The sequence below is a fragment of the Heteronotia binoei genome, chromosome 9 (genome assembly GCF_032191835.1).
Source record: "Heteronotia binoei isolate CCM8104 ecotype False Entrance Well chromosome 9, APGP_CSIRO_Hbin_v1, whole genome shotgun sequence".
Lineage (NCBI taxonomy): Eukaryota > Metazoa > Chordata > Lepidosauria > Squamata > Gekkonidae > Heteronotia > Heteronotia binoei.
The window spans coordinates 48,600,647-48,618,380 of NC_083231.1; the positions used below are offsets into that span (position 1 = coordinate 48,600,647).

At 44.3% G+C, this 17,734-nt stretch overlaps 2 protein-coding genes across 3 annotated transcripts in view; one reads left to right on the forward strand and one right to left on the reverse strand.

The window, feature by feature from the left end:
* Window positions 1–10,838, reverse strand: part of CPE (carboxypeptidase E) — a 101,344-nt gene extending 90,506 nt beyond the window's left edge. The window contains exon 1 of one of the 2 annotated variants that reach the window (XM_060246558.1): window positions 10,469–10,838. In XM_060246558.1, coding sequence (XP_060102541.1) covers window positions 10,469–10,784 — 316 coding nt within the window. In that variant the 5' untranslated portion in view covers window positions 10,785–10,838. The remainder of the gene's footprint in view (window positions 1–10,468) is intronic. The other variant, XM_060246557.1, reaches the window with a different exon arrangement.
* Window positions 1–17,734, forward strand: part of TMEM192 (transmembrane protein 192) — a 488,151-nt gene that overhangs the window by 334,976 nt on the left and 135,441 nt on the right. The gene's annotated exons all lie outside the window — the stretch shown is intronic.

The following is a 17,734-nucleotide window of genomic DNA, read 5'->3' on the forward strand; positions in this document are numbered from 1 at the left end:
AGTGAGCAGTGAAGTGGCCAAATTTGCGGATGACACTAAATTGTTCCGGGTGGTGAGAACCAGAGAGGATTGTGAGGAACTCCAAAGGGATCTGTTGAGGCTGGGTGAGTGGGCGTCAACGTGGCAGATGCGGTTCAATGTGGCCAAGTGCAAAGTAATGCACATTGGGGCCAAGAATCCCAGCTACAAATACAAGTTGATGGGGTGTGAACTGGCAGAGACAGACCAAGAGAGAGATCTTGGGGTCATGGTAGATAATTCACTGAAAATGTCAAGACAGTGTGCGTTTGCAATAAAAAAGGCCAACGCCATGCTGGGAATTATTAGGAAGGGAATTGAAAACAAATCAGCCAGTATCATAATGCCTCTGTATAAATCGATGGTGCGGTCTCATTTGGAGTACTGTGTGCAGTTCTGGTCGCCGCACCTCAAAAAGGATATTATAGCATTGGAGAAAGTTCAGAAAAGGGCAACTAAAATGATTAAAGGGCTGGAACACCTTCCCTATGAAGAAAGGTTGAAACGCTTAGGGCTCTTTAGCTTGGAGAAACGTCGACTGAGGGGTGACATGATAGAAGTTTACAAGATAATGCATGGGATGGAGAAAGTAGAGAAAGAAGTACTTTTCTCCCTTTCTCACAATACAAGAACTCGTGGGCATTCGATGAAATTGCTGAGCAGACAGGTTAAAACGGATAAAAGGAAGTACTTCTTCACCCAAAGGGTGATTAACATGTGGAATTCACTGCCACAGGAGGTGGTGGCGTCCACAAGCATAGCCACCTTCAAGAAGGGGTTAGATAAAAATATGGAGCAGAGGTCCATCAGTGGCTATTAGGCACAGTGTGTGTGTGTGTATATATATATATATATATATATATATATATATATATATATATATTTGGCCGCTGTGTGACACAGAATGTTGGACTGGATGGGCCATTGGCCTGATCTAACATGGCTTCTCTTATGTTCTTATGTTCTCTTTCATAAGAAACAGATCTTTCTACCCCACCCTACCATACACACAATGCAACAACAGCTCAAACCTCAGCACACTGACCAATAACCACCAGAGCGATTCACAAGATAAGCTGTGCAGTCCTAAGAACACTTTTCCAGCAGCAAGGCCCACTGAATAGAACTGCTTAGGACTGTTCTCTAAGAACCACTACGCATGTTAACAAAGGAGCAGGAAAGAACACTATGAACTCAAAACAGGGATTCATATTCTACAGTGCAGGAAAAGAGAGGATATGTATATCCTATCACGATATCTGCAAATGAGTCATATTTTTGGGAGGGATGCAGCCCTGACCCCATTCATAGGGTTTTTTAATTATTAAATTCTGGCAGTACATATATATTTTCACATGTTTAATAACTCTGTAAAATATCAACCAGATCTATGACTGTGCTGCATCCCTCCTACACTAAATGTTGATTTGGCTTGGAATGACTGACCTCAACAAGCTTTCCTCCTTCAACAGCTGCTAGCAGTGTCTCCCGCATAGGGTAAATAGGCACACCGCAGAAAGCCCTCTCCTTTTATAGATATACTAGCAGTACATTACCATGTCAGTGTGCAAGTGGGAAAAACAGTGAGCTCAGTGGTATTCCTAGGTGACTACTAGCCACTCCAAACACTGCTACTTCCAGCCAGATATTCATGATGCACTGCAGGGTCCTTGTAGGATCGCAACCTCATGGAGAAGCCCAAACAGAAACTGCAGACACAGTTCCAGTGCAACTCTCTACAAGAGATGCATAAGCACTGGCAAAATTACTAAATAGCTGCTTTCACACACTTTGGATAATCAGCTTCTATTCATTTTAGAAATGGTTTGCGACTTGGTTTTCCACAGAAAACAAAGTTGCAAACAATAATAAGTCATTACCCAGCATGTGTGAAAACAGTGTATGTTCACTAACAAAGAAATCTTACTATGCAGTAACCTTGAGGTGGGGAGGGGGAATACATAAGGACTGAAAGGGCACCTTGTGCCAAAGTCCTCTACTCTCTTGCTGTTGTGGAATATTAATCATTATTAGGGATGGGCACGAACCAGGAAAATGGAAGTTCATGAGATCTCACAAACCATGGTTTGCAAACCTCCACAAACTTTTCCATTTACCATACCTATTCAGGTATGTGAGATTCATGAAGAGCCATTTTTTAAAGCTTCCCCTTTCTGAATCCTGTTGAATTTGCCTTCACTTGTGGAGGCATGCTACACAACTTCAGAGAGTGAAAGGGGGGGGGGGGTTAGAAAACCTCCCCTTCCCTCCCTGAGTTGCATCACAGCAGCAGCAAGCCTCGAAGAGTGAAGGGAATACGTAGGTCTCTTTAAATGCCTTCCCTTCACTCATCAAGGTGTGCCTCAGAGAGTAAAGGGAAGGCATTTAAAGAAACCTACAAACTGACATAAAAAATGGCAGTTCAGGGGCAGTTTGTGAACAGTGCAGTTGCCTAAATCGTGGTTTGTGAACCAACAAACTGACCCAGTTCATCATGAACTTTGGGTCATAAGTCGGTTCATGCATACTCCTAATCATTTCTGCCCTTGAGGCTCTTTTGCCTCTTTGCAGGCAATCTTCCAACAGGAATAGAGGCCAAATCTTGGATCCTACCATGTATGCTGGACAGCTTCCAATGCAGAGCATGCTTCTTCTGCTGCTAGCACTTCCACTCACACAAGATCACTGTTTTTCAATAAGCCTTTGCATGAGCAGAAGTAAGAGATGTAGGGCACTGTGCAGTAGGGACTGTTTACCATGCATGGAACACAATCATAGGGTTCAAGTCTATTCACAACACAGAGACAATCATCTGCTGAGCCTATCACCAGCAGTGGCCAAGCTGTATCTAGCTGCTCTGCTGCTGGGTTGCCAAATCTCTCATTTTAGCCTGGATCAGAATTACCATAGAAGTACCTGGTATGATTTGGAATTGCAAGGTGCGTTGAAGCACATTGGGGAGTTCCTGGATTCCTGACTGCCATTTCTTTTCCCAGGAAAGGAAAAAGGAAAGGTCCCCTGTGCAAGCACCAGTCGTTTCCGACTCTGGGGTGACGCTGCTTTCACAACGTTGTCATGGCAGACTTTTTATGGGGTGGTTTGCCACTGCCTTCCCCAGTCTTTTACACTTTCCCCCCAGCAAGCTGGGTACTCATTTTACCGACCTTGAAAGGATGGAAGGCTGAGTCAACCTTGGGCCGGCTACCTGAATCCAGCTTCTGCCAGAATCAAACTCACGTCGTGAGCAGAGAGTTCAGACCACAGTGCTGCAGTACTGCTGCTTTACCACTCTGCGCCACGGGACCACTTTCTGTTTCCTGTTTACCAGGAAACAGAGCTATAAAATGCACACAGAAAACATAAGATGTAGTTCTGCAGAGAAAAATGGTTTGCCTACCTGCCAGGAGAGGCAAGATGGATAGCTGTTGTAAAACATTTTCTGGGTATGGGACATGAGCCCTAGGCTGACTGGGGGGAGACTCATGTGTACCTTCCCATGTGGGACAGTTTCCTAAAACTGGATTGGGAGAGGCTTCCCACCAACCAAGGACAGGAAAGATTAAAAGGTTGAAACATTAGTCCTGGTCCAAATGCTGAGAGCCAGATTCCTCTGCAAGGAGAGGCAGTGTGGGGAGGTGGGGTTTAATGTCTGATGGTGCATTTGTTGGTGCAGGCAGGATGTCAGAGGTACTGTTCTGCATTGTTAAGTTAGCCTAGCCTTATGTTTTATGTTCCTTTCATTAGATCTGTAACCAGCAGGCACTGATAGCTGTTTTCCATGTCTATGCTCTAGCTTAATTTGCAGTGGTAAAGTCTTTTCCTGTTTAAGAAAGCAGACTGATGCAGCTCCTCTTCACGCATGCCTTAGATCACTTGCTCACACTGCACACTGGATGGGGCAGATTCTTCAGAGTTCACAATTCCCCTAATCGCTTCTGCTGTTTTATCAATAATGCAGGCTACATGATGATAGGGTGGGGAAAGAAAAGATGGAGTACAGGACTCACAAGGCTGGATAGAAGCAGGTGGGAGTGATGAAACCCATGAATGCAGTGGAAAGATGTCTAGAAAGTGCTAAGCAAAATAACTGGAGTTTACAGTAGCTCATGAGTGGCTCACCCCTAGTGATTAAGTCTAACAGAGCAAAATTTTAGCTTCTTCTTGGACTCCTTACAGCTCTGTCTAATAGCAAGTATGTATGGGACTTGAATCACAGCCTTCAGCATGGTTTCACAGTGCTCTTCCTTTCTCTGCCATCTTTCCTGCCCTGTCATATATGGTTGACTTCCGCACCAAGGCCAATAGAGCAGCCCAACTGCCCCACAATGTGTCTTTTCCCTCTGTAGCCTATTAGAGGGAAACTCTGCAGCGTGCACATTCAGTGCTGTGTTTCCTTCATTATTCTTGAGGTAATAATATTACATCACTACCACCACCACTACTACTACTACTTTTGTGGTGTAAGGTAATGTCAGGAAAGCATACAAGTATTTCTGTACATTCATAGAATCATAGAGTTGGAAAGTACTTCCAGGGTCATCTAGTTCAACTCCCTGCACAATGCAGGAAACTCACAAATATCTCCCCCTAAATTCACAGAATCTTCACTGCTGTCAGATGGCCATCTAGCCTCCAAGGAAGGAGAGCCCACCACCTCCTCAGGAAGCCTGCTCCACTGAGGAACCACTCTAATGGTCAGGAAGTTCTTCCTAATTTTCAGTCAGAAACTCTTTTGATTTAATTTCAACCCATTGGTTCTGGTCCTACATTGGTTAGTTGCTTCTATCTATGGCTGAAATGGAACGACACCAGCATGCCACTTCATTCTTGGTGAGGTTTGGCAGCATCACAATGAACTCCAGCGTAGCTGCTATGCTCTGAGCTCTTTAGAGTTAGGTCTTTTTCAAAGTATCTGTTCTCCACGGAGAGAGCAAAGGACACTAACCAGCACTAGCACTGCCCCAGTAGCCAAGGCTTAGGATGGCAATACATGTGTTCTGTATCAATAATACATTTTAAAATATCTGACCCACCAACAGATTTATCACAAAAATAAGCATAAATTCTAACACACGATTCCTGCCAAAGTGCAAACCACTAATTGCTGCCTATAAAAGCATGATTTACCATCACAGTCTAGTCCAAGGATTCTTAAGCAGCTCAAGGGGCATATATATTTTTATACACTGACACATTACCTATAATTTTTCATTTGGATGCATATATTAATTATTAAAAGAAATGCTCTTCAGTTTGTGCATTAGAACAAGATTTCAGTTAATTGCAGATAACTCTCCTGAAATAATTTGACTAAGATGCTTGTTTAATGTACATAGATATCATACACATAAGCATACACACGCCATTTAAGGCCACAGCAAAATCCCTGCATTATGAGTGTGGTATAGCATATTTTACCTATAATATGAAACAACAATTATTCTTGTGACATCTTAAAGATAATACATATAATGTGGCACTAGTTTTTCTGAGCCAAAGAGCCTGTCTCATCAGATCCAATCTTATGCCACAATACCTGTTCTAGTCTTTACGGTGCCACAAGGCTCTCTGTTATTTTGGCTGCATCACAGTAACTTGACTACCCCTTGGGAATTTACACATAGCACTGTAGCTGCTGTTCTTGGCACTTATCTTGGCATACAACAACATTTGTTCTGTAATTTATTACAGGCTTAGTCCACTAGTCCTATATATTGTCCTCAATTATGACTGTTCTGTACAAAGTATTAATGTTGTACACATACCTCATCATCCCATCACTAGTTGTGATGAACTTTACATTGTATACTACCCAACAATGTATAGTTATATCTATCAGTATGTTCCTGTTTCCCAGTCAATATCATCACAGTGATTTGTCAATATTTCTGCACTTTTTGAAACCCAGATAGTAAGAACCCGGTGCTTACCACCTTCTTCACCTATCTGCAAGAAAAGAGTTTCTATTAAGTACAGCTTTCCCCAAAACGGGTATGTCATTGGCCAGGGGTGGCCCAACTTGCTTAATGTAAGAGCCACTTAGAATAAATGTCAGATGTTTGAGAGCCACAGGACAGGATGGATGGATGGATGGATGGATGGACAGAAGGAAGGAAGGAAGGAAAATAGATGGAGAGGGAGAGGTATAAAGAAAGCAATTTTAACTTTAAAGACATTATGGAAAATGCTGGCTTGGAGAAGTAATTTTAAAAGACAAACCAGCATGAAAGACAGTGGAAGGTGAAAGGACATTTGGTGATTTTTAATAATGGTTAACTTTTTTTTCTTTTTTTAGGGTAAAATGTTAACTACAGATAAAGTAAAATTATGGAAATATACAGTGTTTTTTGCATATGAGGATGGTGATTTATAGATAACAATTAAGATAGATAACACCAAAAATTAAGTATAGTAATATTATAAGACTATTAATTAAGATAGAAAATAATAGTAATAAGTAATTTTATTCTTATTTGTATTTTATTATAGTTATAAGTTTTTAGAAGGTTCTTAATAGGTTAATATTACCTTTTATTCTTTTTTGTATTTTAAGTTGAATGCACCGAGGAAGTCATAAAAAGGGGGGAGGGAGATGGGAAATGTGATGCAATATGTTTTATTTTTGGAAGATTATTGATTAATGTTGCTGAATAATAAAAATTGTTTTACAAAAAAGACAAGCCAGCAGTGAGGACTTCAAGAGCCACACAATATGTGGGAAGAGCCATACGTGGCTCCCACGCCACAATTTGGCCACCCCTGTCATTGACCATCAAATTATCATAACCTTTCAATAATATCCAAAGTCCTCTCTAAATAGATAGGTGTATTTACATAGGCTAAAAGCTGATCTTTGTTATTATGACCATGCATCTTTGTTACATTCCTATTGCTTTATCAATGAGGAAATAGTAAAGGTTTTATTAGGAATCCAGATCCCCACTTATTGCCTGACATATTCATTCACACAGTTCTAAAACTGGGGGGGAGCTTGGACACTAGCAACAACTAACAATTAAACCTAGCAACCCTACAGTGCAATGATGTGTCAGGCTGCATGAAAATCTCCCAAGTGCCTTAAGATCACTGGCTCTTTAAAAGCTAAAAGAAGACAAGAGGTTAAGGATGCAAAAGCAGCCTGTTTCTCCTTGCTTTGGCCCATTTCAGATGTTACAGGCACAGTGTGATTGCCACTAACAAAAAAACCCCACCTCAACATGGTGAGAGTACCACAACCTCCATCAGTTTCTGGGACAGCCAGAATCTGTGCTGAGCATCTTTGGTAGCACTGGAACTTGGTGGTATCGAAACAGGTAATCAAGTAATACAGTTTCCCCATTCTAGCTGCTATAATATGCAATGTCCAGTACATAGGTGTGTGTGTGTGTGTGTTTTACATTATACATAGAAGTAGTGTCCAGATCATGTGAAGAGATGGTATCGCTTTACTCTGGTCTGGTAAGACCTCATCTGGAGTATTCTGTTCTGTTTTGGGCACCACATTTTAAGATACAGACAAGCTGGAACGGGTCCAGAAGAGGGCAACAAAGATAGTGAGGGGTCTGGAGACCAAGTTCTATGAGGAAAGGTTGAAGGAGCTGGGGATGTTTAGCCTGGAGAGGAAGCTGCTGAGAGGTGATATGATCACCATCTTCAAGTACTGTCAGATAGAGGATGGTGTGGAATTGTTTTCTGTGGCCCTGGAAGGTAGGACCAGAACCAATGGGTTGAAATTAAATCAAATGAGTTTCCAGCTCAACATTAGGAAGAACTTCCTGACTGTTAGAGCAATTCCTCAGTGGAACAGGCTTTCGCAGGAGGTGGTGGGCTCTCCTTCCTTGGAGGTTTTTAAACAGAGGCTAGATGGCCATCTGACAGCAATGAAGATCCTGTGAATTTAGGGGGAGGTGTTTGTGAGTTTCCTGCATTGAGCAGGGGGTTGGACTAGATGACCCTAGAGGTCCCTTCCAACTCTATGATTCTAAGAAGGATATAGACAAGCTGGAACAGGTCCAGAGCAGGGCAACAAAGATAGTGAGGGGTCTGGAGACCAAGTCCTATGAAGAAAGGTTGAAGGAGCTGGGTATGTTTAACCTGGAGAGGAGATGGCTAAGAGGCATTTGACCGGGGCCTTGGAAGTCGTGGCTGGATGGTTGTGACAAAGCCGTCTGAAACTCAATCCAACCAAAACGGAGGTCCTGTACCTGAACCGTGGGGGACTAGAGTTGGGCCTCCGACTCCCAACCCTGGACGGTTCATCTCTTGCGCCGGTTCAGAAGGTGAGGAGTCTGGGAGTGATATTGGATGCCATGGAGGCCCAAGTCACAGCATTTGCTCCATCTGCCTTTCACAACCTTCGGCAGGCCAGGCAGCTGGCGCCCTACCTATTCCTCCAGGATTTAGCTACTGTGATCCATGCAACGGTCACTTCCAGGTTGGATTACTGTAACTCGCTCAACACAGCCTTACTCTTGCGGCTGATCCGGAAACTCCAGCTAGTGCAGAATGCGGCAGCATGGCTGTTAACTGCATTGCCTTTATGGGCAAGCATTCAGTCAGTGCTGCACCAACTGCACTGGCTACCTATTGAGTACCAGATCCGCTTCAAGGTTTTGGTACTGACATTTAAAGCCTTATGTGGTCTGGGACCAACATACCTGAGGGACCACCTTTCCCCATATACGCCCCAGAGGTCGTCGCGATTGACTACGCAACACCTCCTGACCACCCCTGGCCCTAAGGTTGTCCGACTTGCCTCAACCAGGGCCAGGGCCCTTTCAGTCCTGGCCCCTGCCTGGTGGAATCAGATCCCTGTGGAGATCCAGGTCCTACCTGAATTACTGCCATTTCGTAGGGCATGCAAGTTGTTCCACCGGGCCTATGATTGAGGCAGCGGGCGTCCTACTATTCCATCATTTGGCCTCCCTTGTGGTAACATCAAGCTTATTACAGTGCAACTGGTTATTGATATGCTGTGACCTGTCCGATGATGGTGCATTTTATTTATTGTTTTTGCTATTAATTTTAAACTGGTGTTTTAATTTTGATATGTAGGTTTTTATTGCTGCTTTTATATGTTGTGATCCGCTTTGAGCCCATAACGGGAAAAGGCAGAATATAAATCTATTAAATAAATAAATATGATCACCATCTTCAAGTACTTGAAGGGCTGTCATATAGAGGATGGTGTGGAATTGTTTTCTGTTGCCCAAGAAGGTAGGACCAGAACCAATGGGTTGAAATTAAATCCAAAGAGTTTCTGGATAAAGATTAGAAAGAACTTCCTGACAGAGCAGTTTCTCAGTGGAACAGGCTTCCTTAGGAGGTGGTGGGCTCTTTGGAAGTTTTTAAACAAAGACTGGATGGCCATCTAACAGCAATGCTGATCCTGTGAACTTAGGGGGAGGCATTTGTGAATTTACTTCACTGTGTAAGGGGGCTGGACTAGATGACCCTGGGAGGTACCTTCCAATACTATGATTCTATGATTCTGAGTAAGGGTAGGTATGCGTAGGGACCATGACACACCTGAGGAGAAAGATGTCCCATGTAGCTCTCCCTCCATCTCGCTTAAGAGCTCTCAGCTCCTTAAGTCAGAACAGAGATGGAGGCTTTTCCATGCAGCCCGGAATGGATTTCTCCCACTTCCCCTGAGTACAAGCAGTTCTTGAGGTCAAAAAAGCATCCATCTGCTCATTTTCTACCCCAAGAGGAAGGTACATAGGGGAGGCCCTTCTCCACTGCTATTCTCATCCTCTCATGTCTCAACTGCAGGTCAAGAGCCAATTCACTTTTAGCACATGGCACCATGTTTCGCACAACTTGCTCACACCACAGCAGCATGTCTAGGGGGGGGATTCAAAATCATTGTGAAGAGCTAAAGCGTTGTCCGGATTAAGGACGTTTCATTTCTGTGTTCTCACCAACAATAAAGAGGCAGGTACAGATTCTCACAACCGTGTTAGCGTGAAGGTTTCGTGATTTGCATTAACACCACCATTACACCTCCTAAGCTGCCTGCTCTCCAAATTCATTAGCACATAGGCAGCATTTCCATTTTATGCGACCTTTAATGTATGTTCTTATTTCCACCAAAGTGGTGGCAGTTAGAATGATGTTCAACGTCGCAGGCTGCCTAGGGTAGCGCTCCCTCACATCCAGGTTATATTTGGAGAGCTCAGAAACGGATCAAGTCCACTGCCATAAAGGTGATCAGAATTATCCTGGAGTAATGGCGGATCTGCTACAATCTGTCGTGATGGCAAAAGTGAGCGGTGAGGCCGTGAGGGAAAGGGCTTTCTGCTTGTTTGCGTGACACTCGCATTCCCACCGTCGTCGCCTAGAAAGAAGGCTCGCCTCCTGCGGACAAGCCCAGCAGCCAGCCGGCCGGCCGGGTCCTGCCCGGGAGGTTTGACAGCGCTCCCCTCCCCTCCCCTCCCTGGGTGCTTACCGGGCTCGTGCTCGCCGGGGTTGTCGGAAATCTCGATGACCAGCAGTTCCCTGCCCTCGGAGCTCCGGCCCACGGTGTAGATCCTGCTGATGGACGGGCACTGCAGCCACACGGCCACCAGCGCCTCCCGCAGCTCGGGATAGCGGTGATACTCGAAGGAGATGCCGTCCTCCTGGCTCAAGCGCCGCCGCCGGTTGGCCGCCCCGCCGCCCGCCGCAGTCGCTTCAGGCTGGTCCGCCTCGGAGCCCTGCAGGCAGAAGGCGGCCAGCACGCCGCAGAGCGCCGCCAGCGCCCAGCGCCGACCTCGCCCGGCCATGCCTCAGTCGCAGCCTCGGGAAGAAGGTGGAGGAGGAGGGCGCGGAAGGGCGGCTTCCCTTGGCCTGGCCGGCCACCGAGCTCCTCCTGCCGGCTCTGCTAGCGCGCGGTGGGCGCCAGCGCCGCTCTCACCTCCCTCGCCGCCGGCGAAACCTGCTCGGGCCAGGAAGAGGCGGCAGAGGCTGATGCGCGCTCGCTCTGCGGGCTGCACTACTCGCTCCAGCGCCGAGGGGAGACGCCGCGCATACCACTCCGCGCAGGGCCTGCCGCTGCGAGCAGCTGAGGTGACGTCCGCCCTCGCCCCCCGGGCAGCCTCTGCGCCTGTGGCGTCGGTCCCACCAAACGTCATGTGTGTCGTCACGCTTTACCTGGGCGCGCACAACCCGCAAAGCCGGGGATACACGGGAGATGCGTAATAGCCTGCTGGTCGGATGTGCCTTAGGAGGTTCCAGCAGCTGGATGGACTGGCGCTCTGCACATACTCAGAAAGTTTAATCCGATGGCCACATCTCATTGCACTGCTGCAGCAATTAGCAGCTGGGTTGCCTTGTTCACGAGGTTTCTCATCTCAGGGTAATACAAGGAGAACATTTTTCATCCAGCGGCCCACTCACATTATTGATAGATTAATACAGTATTGGGATTAAACTCACATTCTTTGTAGTGAACAGGACAGAAGAGTTATTAAATAAACGTTTCCTTCCTGTCATCAAGTTTAGATTGGCTCAGAGTCACATCATATGTCACAGTGAAGCTTCCACAAGATGCCACTCCATATAGCCGCCATTAATTTCTGGACACCATTTTTACATGGTCCACCTCAGAAGCATGACACTGTCTACATTAGCACTGAACAGCCTTGACAGCCAGTATGACTGGCTTGCAAAACCGCTATGCTGTTTGTTCAAGCTATACGGTTAGCAACTTTTTAAAATGGCAGCTGCAGCATGGAACAACACTGCATAGAGCAGGGAGGGTTCCTATCAGGCCCACAACAAATCTGCTTTCTTCTCCCTCTCTCTTGCTTCCTTCTGTGTCACAGCTTGCTTTGCTAGGCTTGCTCAGTCACACAGGAGCTACAGAGCAAAACTTCTATTTTCTCCATTGACTGAGGCTCCTCCCTTGGGGGGGAAAGGGGGAGAAAACTTGCTTTGCCAAGTTTTCTCAATCACACAGGAGAGCTACTGAGCCAAGCCTCTTTTCCTTCTATTGACTGTGGCTCCACCCCTCTTCATCCCCTGAGGAGGGAGGGAAAGAGCCAGAGCTTCCTTTGCCCAGTTCCCTCAATCACACAGGAGAGATAAAAACTCTCTAATTGTGTTTGTCTGTGTCCTTTATAAAGTTTATATATCTACTATCTGGCATTACATTTTATGACACACATGGCCCTCATAACAAATGGCCCTCACTTATGTCAGATCCAGCCCTCATAACAAATGAGTTTGACATCCCTGGCATAGAGGCTATTCTTGGTGGCCTTCCTTTAAAAGCGACAATGGATATGCATCCTGGAATATACAAGGTTTTGGGATTCCACATTGCTACATACAAGGATACAAGATTATCATCTCAGGATAATAGTCTTGGAATTGTCTTGGTTGTATAAAGGCAAGTAAACCTATACAGGCTACCAGTAAGAAAGTGGTATATTTCATCTTGTGCTTTGAGCCCTCTCTTCCTCTAAAGATATTCAGAGGATTGCAATGTTGATGCTAAACATTTCTTGGCAGCTAACAACAAAGTCTTTAAGCAGAGTTACACCCTCTAAACTCACTGAAGTCAATGTCTTAGAGGGGTGTAACTCTTAGGACTGAGCCATTGATCACAATGTTGGAGCCAGACTTAATGTATATCAATGTTAATATATTTTAAAGCACTTGTAAATGTCTAATGTAACTGAACACTCACATGAAATAGTGTCTTCTCTGGATGTATGTACATGAAATCCCAACAGTATGTAATGATAAGTGCTTGCCAAACTGGAGCTATAGGAATATTCTTGGGATTCCATGCATTCTTTGGACTAAAAATATACCATAAATGTCTTATTTTTGCTAGTTGTCTGCAAAAAGAGCTGTCTGGCAATTTTATACATCAACAAATTGAATTATTTTCAAGGAGGGAGGAAGGATACTCATAGCATACAAGAAGTACATTGACTTACCTTCACTGGTATTGCCTTTCTCTATACCTCTCCAGGTTTCTTAAAATGTAAGGATGGCTGGTGACCAAGATTAAGATAATTCTGATCATCATCATCATCGTCATCATCGTAATAATAATAATAATAATAATAATAAATAATATTTCTGGACCACCCTCCTTTGAAGGGCTTAGGGTAATGTACACTATGTGTAAAAACATGCAATAGCTAATTTAAAAACATCAACACCATCAGACATCAAACAACCAATAATTAATCAGAAAAAAACCAAAATCAGTAGCACAGCTCCTCGATGGCATTCAATGTGTGGTTTCTTCCTTCAAGGGGTGGGTCATGGGCCAGATGCAATGGGAAACCATAGCTATTTTCAACCATAGGGCTGGTAGAACATCTTTGTCTTGCATGCCATGCAGAACTGCATTAGGTCCCACAGGTTGTGGATGTCTCTAGGCTAGGGGTGGGGAACCTCTGTCTCAAGGGCTGTATACAGCCCTCGAGGTCACTTGGTGTGGCCTTTGGGGATTGCTGGACCAAACCAAACCATGTGGCAGCCTCCCTGGGGCCTGACTGGCCAGTGAGAATTGTGGGGCCCAGCTGCACTGTGCAGCAGCCTCCCCAGGGCCAGGCAGGGATCACAGGGCCCAGATGTACTGTGCGGCAGCCTCCCTGGGTTCAGTTTGCACTTGATTATCCCAGATGGTATGACATAATATGCTAATATTAAGGGGTGTGGTCTGATATGCTACCGAGTTCCTGATGAGCTTTTTCTACAAAAAAGCCCTGGACCTATGCATTTACCTAGGGCAGCAGGACATGTGTGTGTGTGCCAGATTAGGCTCTCCCCACATGACTTCAAATAGAAAAACAATTATTTGCATTAATTTTGCTGGCCTGAATCATTCTCCCTTGGGGAAGCACTGTTTTTTGATAATTTTTTATGGCCCACAAATGATGTTAAAAATATCCATAGCGCCCTTGGCAGAAAAAGGGTTCCCCACCCCTGCTGTAGGCAGAGGATTCCACCAGGCAGGTATGAAAGTTGGACAATAAAGAAAGCTAACAGGAATAAAGTTGATTAATTTGAAATGTAGTATTGGAGGAGAGTTTTACAAATACCAGAAAGACAAATGAGTTATGGATTAAATCAAGCCTGAACTCTGTCCTAGAAGCTAGAATGACCAACCTGAAGCTATCATTCTTTGGCAACATTATGAGAAGACAAGAGACACTGGAAAAGACAACAATGCTAGAAAAAGTTGAAGGCAGCAGGAGAAGAAGATCCAACATGAGATGGATTGATTCAATATAGAAATCCTCGGTTTGCAGGGCTGTTAATGATAGGAATTTTTGTAGGTCATTAATTTATAGGGTCACCATAAGTTGGAAGCAACATACACACACATACCTCTTCAGAATAGCACTACAGGATATGGCTACTATGAACTTTTGCAGCACTAAAATGTCATCAGATAATGGAACAGTATAGTCAGTTGCACAACAAGCTCTGTGCACTATGCTCACTCCCCACCCCCAATATAATATACTGAATTTTATATTATTTTTGAGTCAGACATATATGGCACACTAACAATAAAGAGTTTTTCATTTCTGTCTTACCTTTTGGCTTGCGAGAACACTCAGCTTGCAACTTTAATAATACAATTAATTAACATTTTAAAATCTCTCTCTCTCTCTCTCTCTCTCTCTTATTTATGCAGAATAAATAAACACGTCACAAATATAATAATTACTAAATGCAACAGAAAATGGATGTTATCTAAAATTATACCTGTTACACATTATAGATATACTTTTAGATAACATCCATTTGATAGTTACAATCCTGAACACATTTGCATGTCATGAGGCAAGCCAGTTTCTGACCACAGAAGGCCAGCAGGGGAAAAGGGTAGGAGATGGAGCTTTTAGCATCTTCCTCTTCTTAAGGTAAATGGGTCATGCTTAGCAGACATCTCCTTGGCAGCTTGTTATCCTTGCTTCTCTCCCTCTGAGGCCTCTAGGGAAAATTAATTGCTTAAAGGAGAAATAGGATGATAAGGATAGTTAAACAACAGATGGAAAAACAGAGACAGCAGCTCTAGAATCCCCTCCAGCTTTCTTTGCCGGTCTCTGAGGGAATCATCACCATTCTCAACACTGGGTTATACATGGTTACTTTTCATATAATGAATCATGTTTTAACCGGTCACCAGGCTTTGACTGCCTACTTACTACATTCTACATGCAGCCGTTGGTCCTAGTGTTGTAGTTGCAAATATATTATATTTTTAGCTGAAAAAGCTAAAGTCATACTTTCAGCCATATGGTATTGGTTTAGTATAGCCACTGACATTTATTCTAGCCTAAAGTAGTAATTAGTGGTATAATACATCAGAATGGTAATGAAGCAGAAGATTACACACCCAGACCCCATGCAGATTTTTTTTAAAAAATCTGATGCCTAAGTTTTCATGGTTCACAGAATCTGGTTTTACTGGTTTCCATTACTCAGTCCAGTGGGTTCAGGCCAGTTCATGGTAACTGGTGCCCCTAGGATTTGGAAGAATAATTAACAGGAGTGAGGTTAGACGTTCATAAAATCCCGCTACGGGCATGAATGGAGTCCGGAAGCATGTCAGATTTTAAGCAGTTGTCCAAATGTCAGCATCTGCGAATGGTGGTTAGCTCGTTCGAGTCCCGTGTTGAGATGACTGGGGTGCGGACTAATTTGATACTGCTTTACATCAGGAACAAAATTCTTCTGACGGTTTCTGAGCGGAATTTCTCTGTTTGAACGCTCCATTGTTGGCGACTCGTCGGAAGCACACCACCGCTTCCCTCCCAAAGCCCCCTGCAAGTGATATCACTGCGCCAGTGAATGAACGAGTGAATGTTGGCTCAATAAATTGTTTACCCACTCCATGTCCGGAAACAAAACTCACTTTTGAAAGTAGATGTGAACTAGATGTGAACTGATTTGAATTCCTGGGTTTTTTTCTGCACACGTAGTGCTCGTGCTGGAAAAGTAGTGCCAACGGACTAGCAAAACTGTTAGTGATCCGACCCATTTAAAAGCGACGCACTGCAGATAGTGGGCATCACTGCGCCTGCACTAATGCAGATGGACTTCTCATGAAACTAGGTCCAGTAGAGCACTCTGATCGACCAGCAATGGGACCCACATGGGATAGAATGGGAGCCTGGCTGTTGTCTGATCGGAAAATTGGTTGTGCGGATTATAATAGAGGCACATTGCAGATGGATTTAATGGTGAGTGTGACCGCACCCCAGAAGTTGGTGCAAGTTGTGAAACCCATCACAGCTTATGGTCAATCTGAAGCTGTACTTGGACTCAGCAAGGGCAACAACACAAAGCATCTACTGCAACATGTGGCACAGCTGGCTTGCCTCTAACTACCTAAACATGCTCTCCTGCTAGCTTCTGTGGTATGGGGAAACGCCAGAGTACGGTAAACTGTAATTTGGTTGAACCATAAATTGCAATTTTCTAAGTTTAAGTTTGTGAAGTATTGCATTGGCATGCCTTTGTGTTTTTTCTGACATAATTCAAAACATTACTTACCCCTTGTTTTGCATCTGTTTGGGGGGGTTTTGTAAAGGTCATTTTATTAAATTCTGCTACACATAAACACCTGTGTAACAGGTATAATTTTAGATAACCTCAATTTTTAAGGTAACAGCCACAAGTAGTCATGCCAATGGATATGCTATAAAAACAATCCAGTACTGACTGTACATTGGAGGGTGTGAAGGTGAGAGATGGATTCAGGTGTTGAGTGCTGTTGTACTATGACTTGGACAGTTCTTAATAACTGGCTGTCTGCCAGTTCACTTCTGTGAATGGGACAAATGTTGACTTGGCTTAAGTAGGTGAGGGCAAAGGATACAGGGAAGGATTTTTAAATGCAAAAAGGCTTTAAGATTGCAGTTGTACACTAAAGTACTAAGTGTAAACCAAAGCATGACAGTAGTGTGCATATATAATGAGTTATCCTTTAAAAAGCCAATGTGGTTAGAGTAATGGATGTGGACTGGAGATATCAGATGGTTTCACACTGGGAAATTGACGCAATTTTATCCCACTGGCAAAAAACCCACTTGGGTTTGATCCATTTCAGAGGGATCAGACAGCCGCCATTGAAGCAGCAGGATCCTGGTGGTGGTCCGTGGTTGCCCATTCACATTGTTAGCGTGCTCTAACCATGGACCCACAGCAGAAAGTATTGTTTTTTTAAAAAAGTCCCCCAGTGTGTGCACTCAAGCAGAGAAGCACACAAGCACTCCTCAGAGAGGGATTAGGGGAAAAAACCCAACCATGCCGGAAATGGCTTGGCATGATTACACAGCTCTTCTGCTTGTGAGTCATGCCTGGGTGTTCAGACAGCCGCTGATTATGTGACCTAAATGGGATTCAGGGGAAAACTACTGAGATGATCCAGGTAGCTTTTTAATCTGGATAGGAGGCATCTGGAGATGGGGTGACAACGGGTGCAGCTTGGAGGGCGAATGTGCTCATATGATTGTGCGCGTTTAATCCAAATGGGAGATGGGGCTAGGTTGGGCCAAATCTCTTGTGTGAAACCACCCATATAGGTTTAAATTCCCACTAAGCTGTGGCGTTCACTGGATGATGTTGGGTCAGCGACTCTCTCTTAGCCTTACCTATTTCATAGGATTATAGGAGGCAAAGCAGGAGAGCCAAGCATGCCACCCAGAGCTCCTTGCAGGAAGGGTGGAACAAATATATACCAAATAATTAAAAGGAA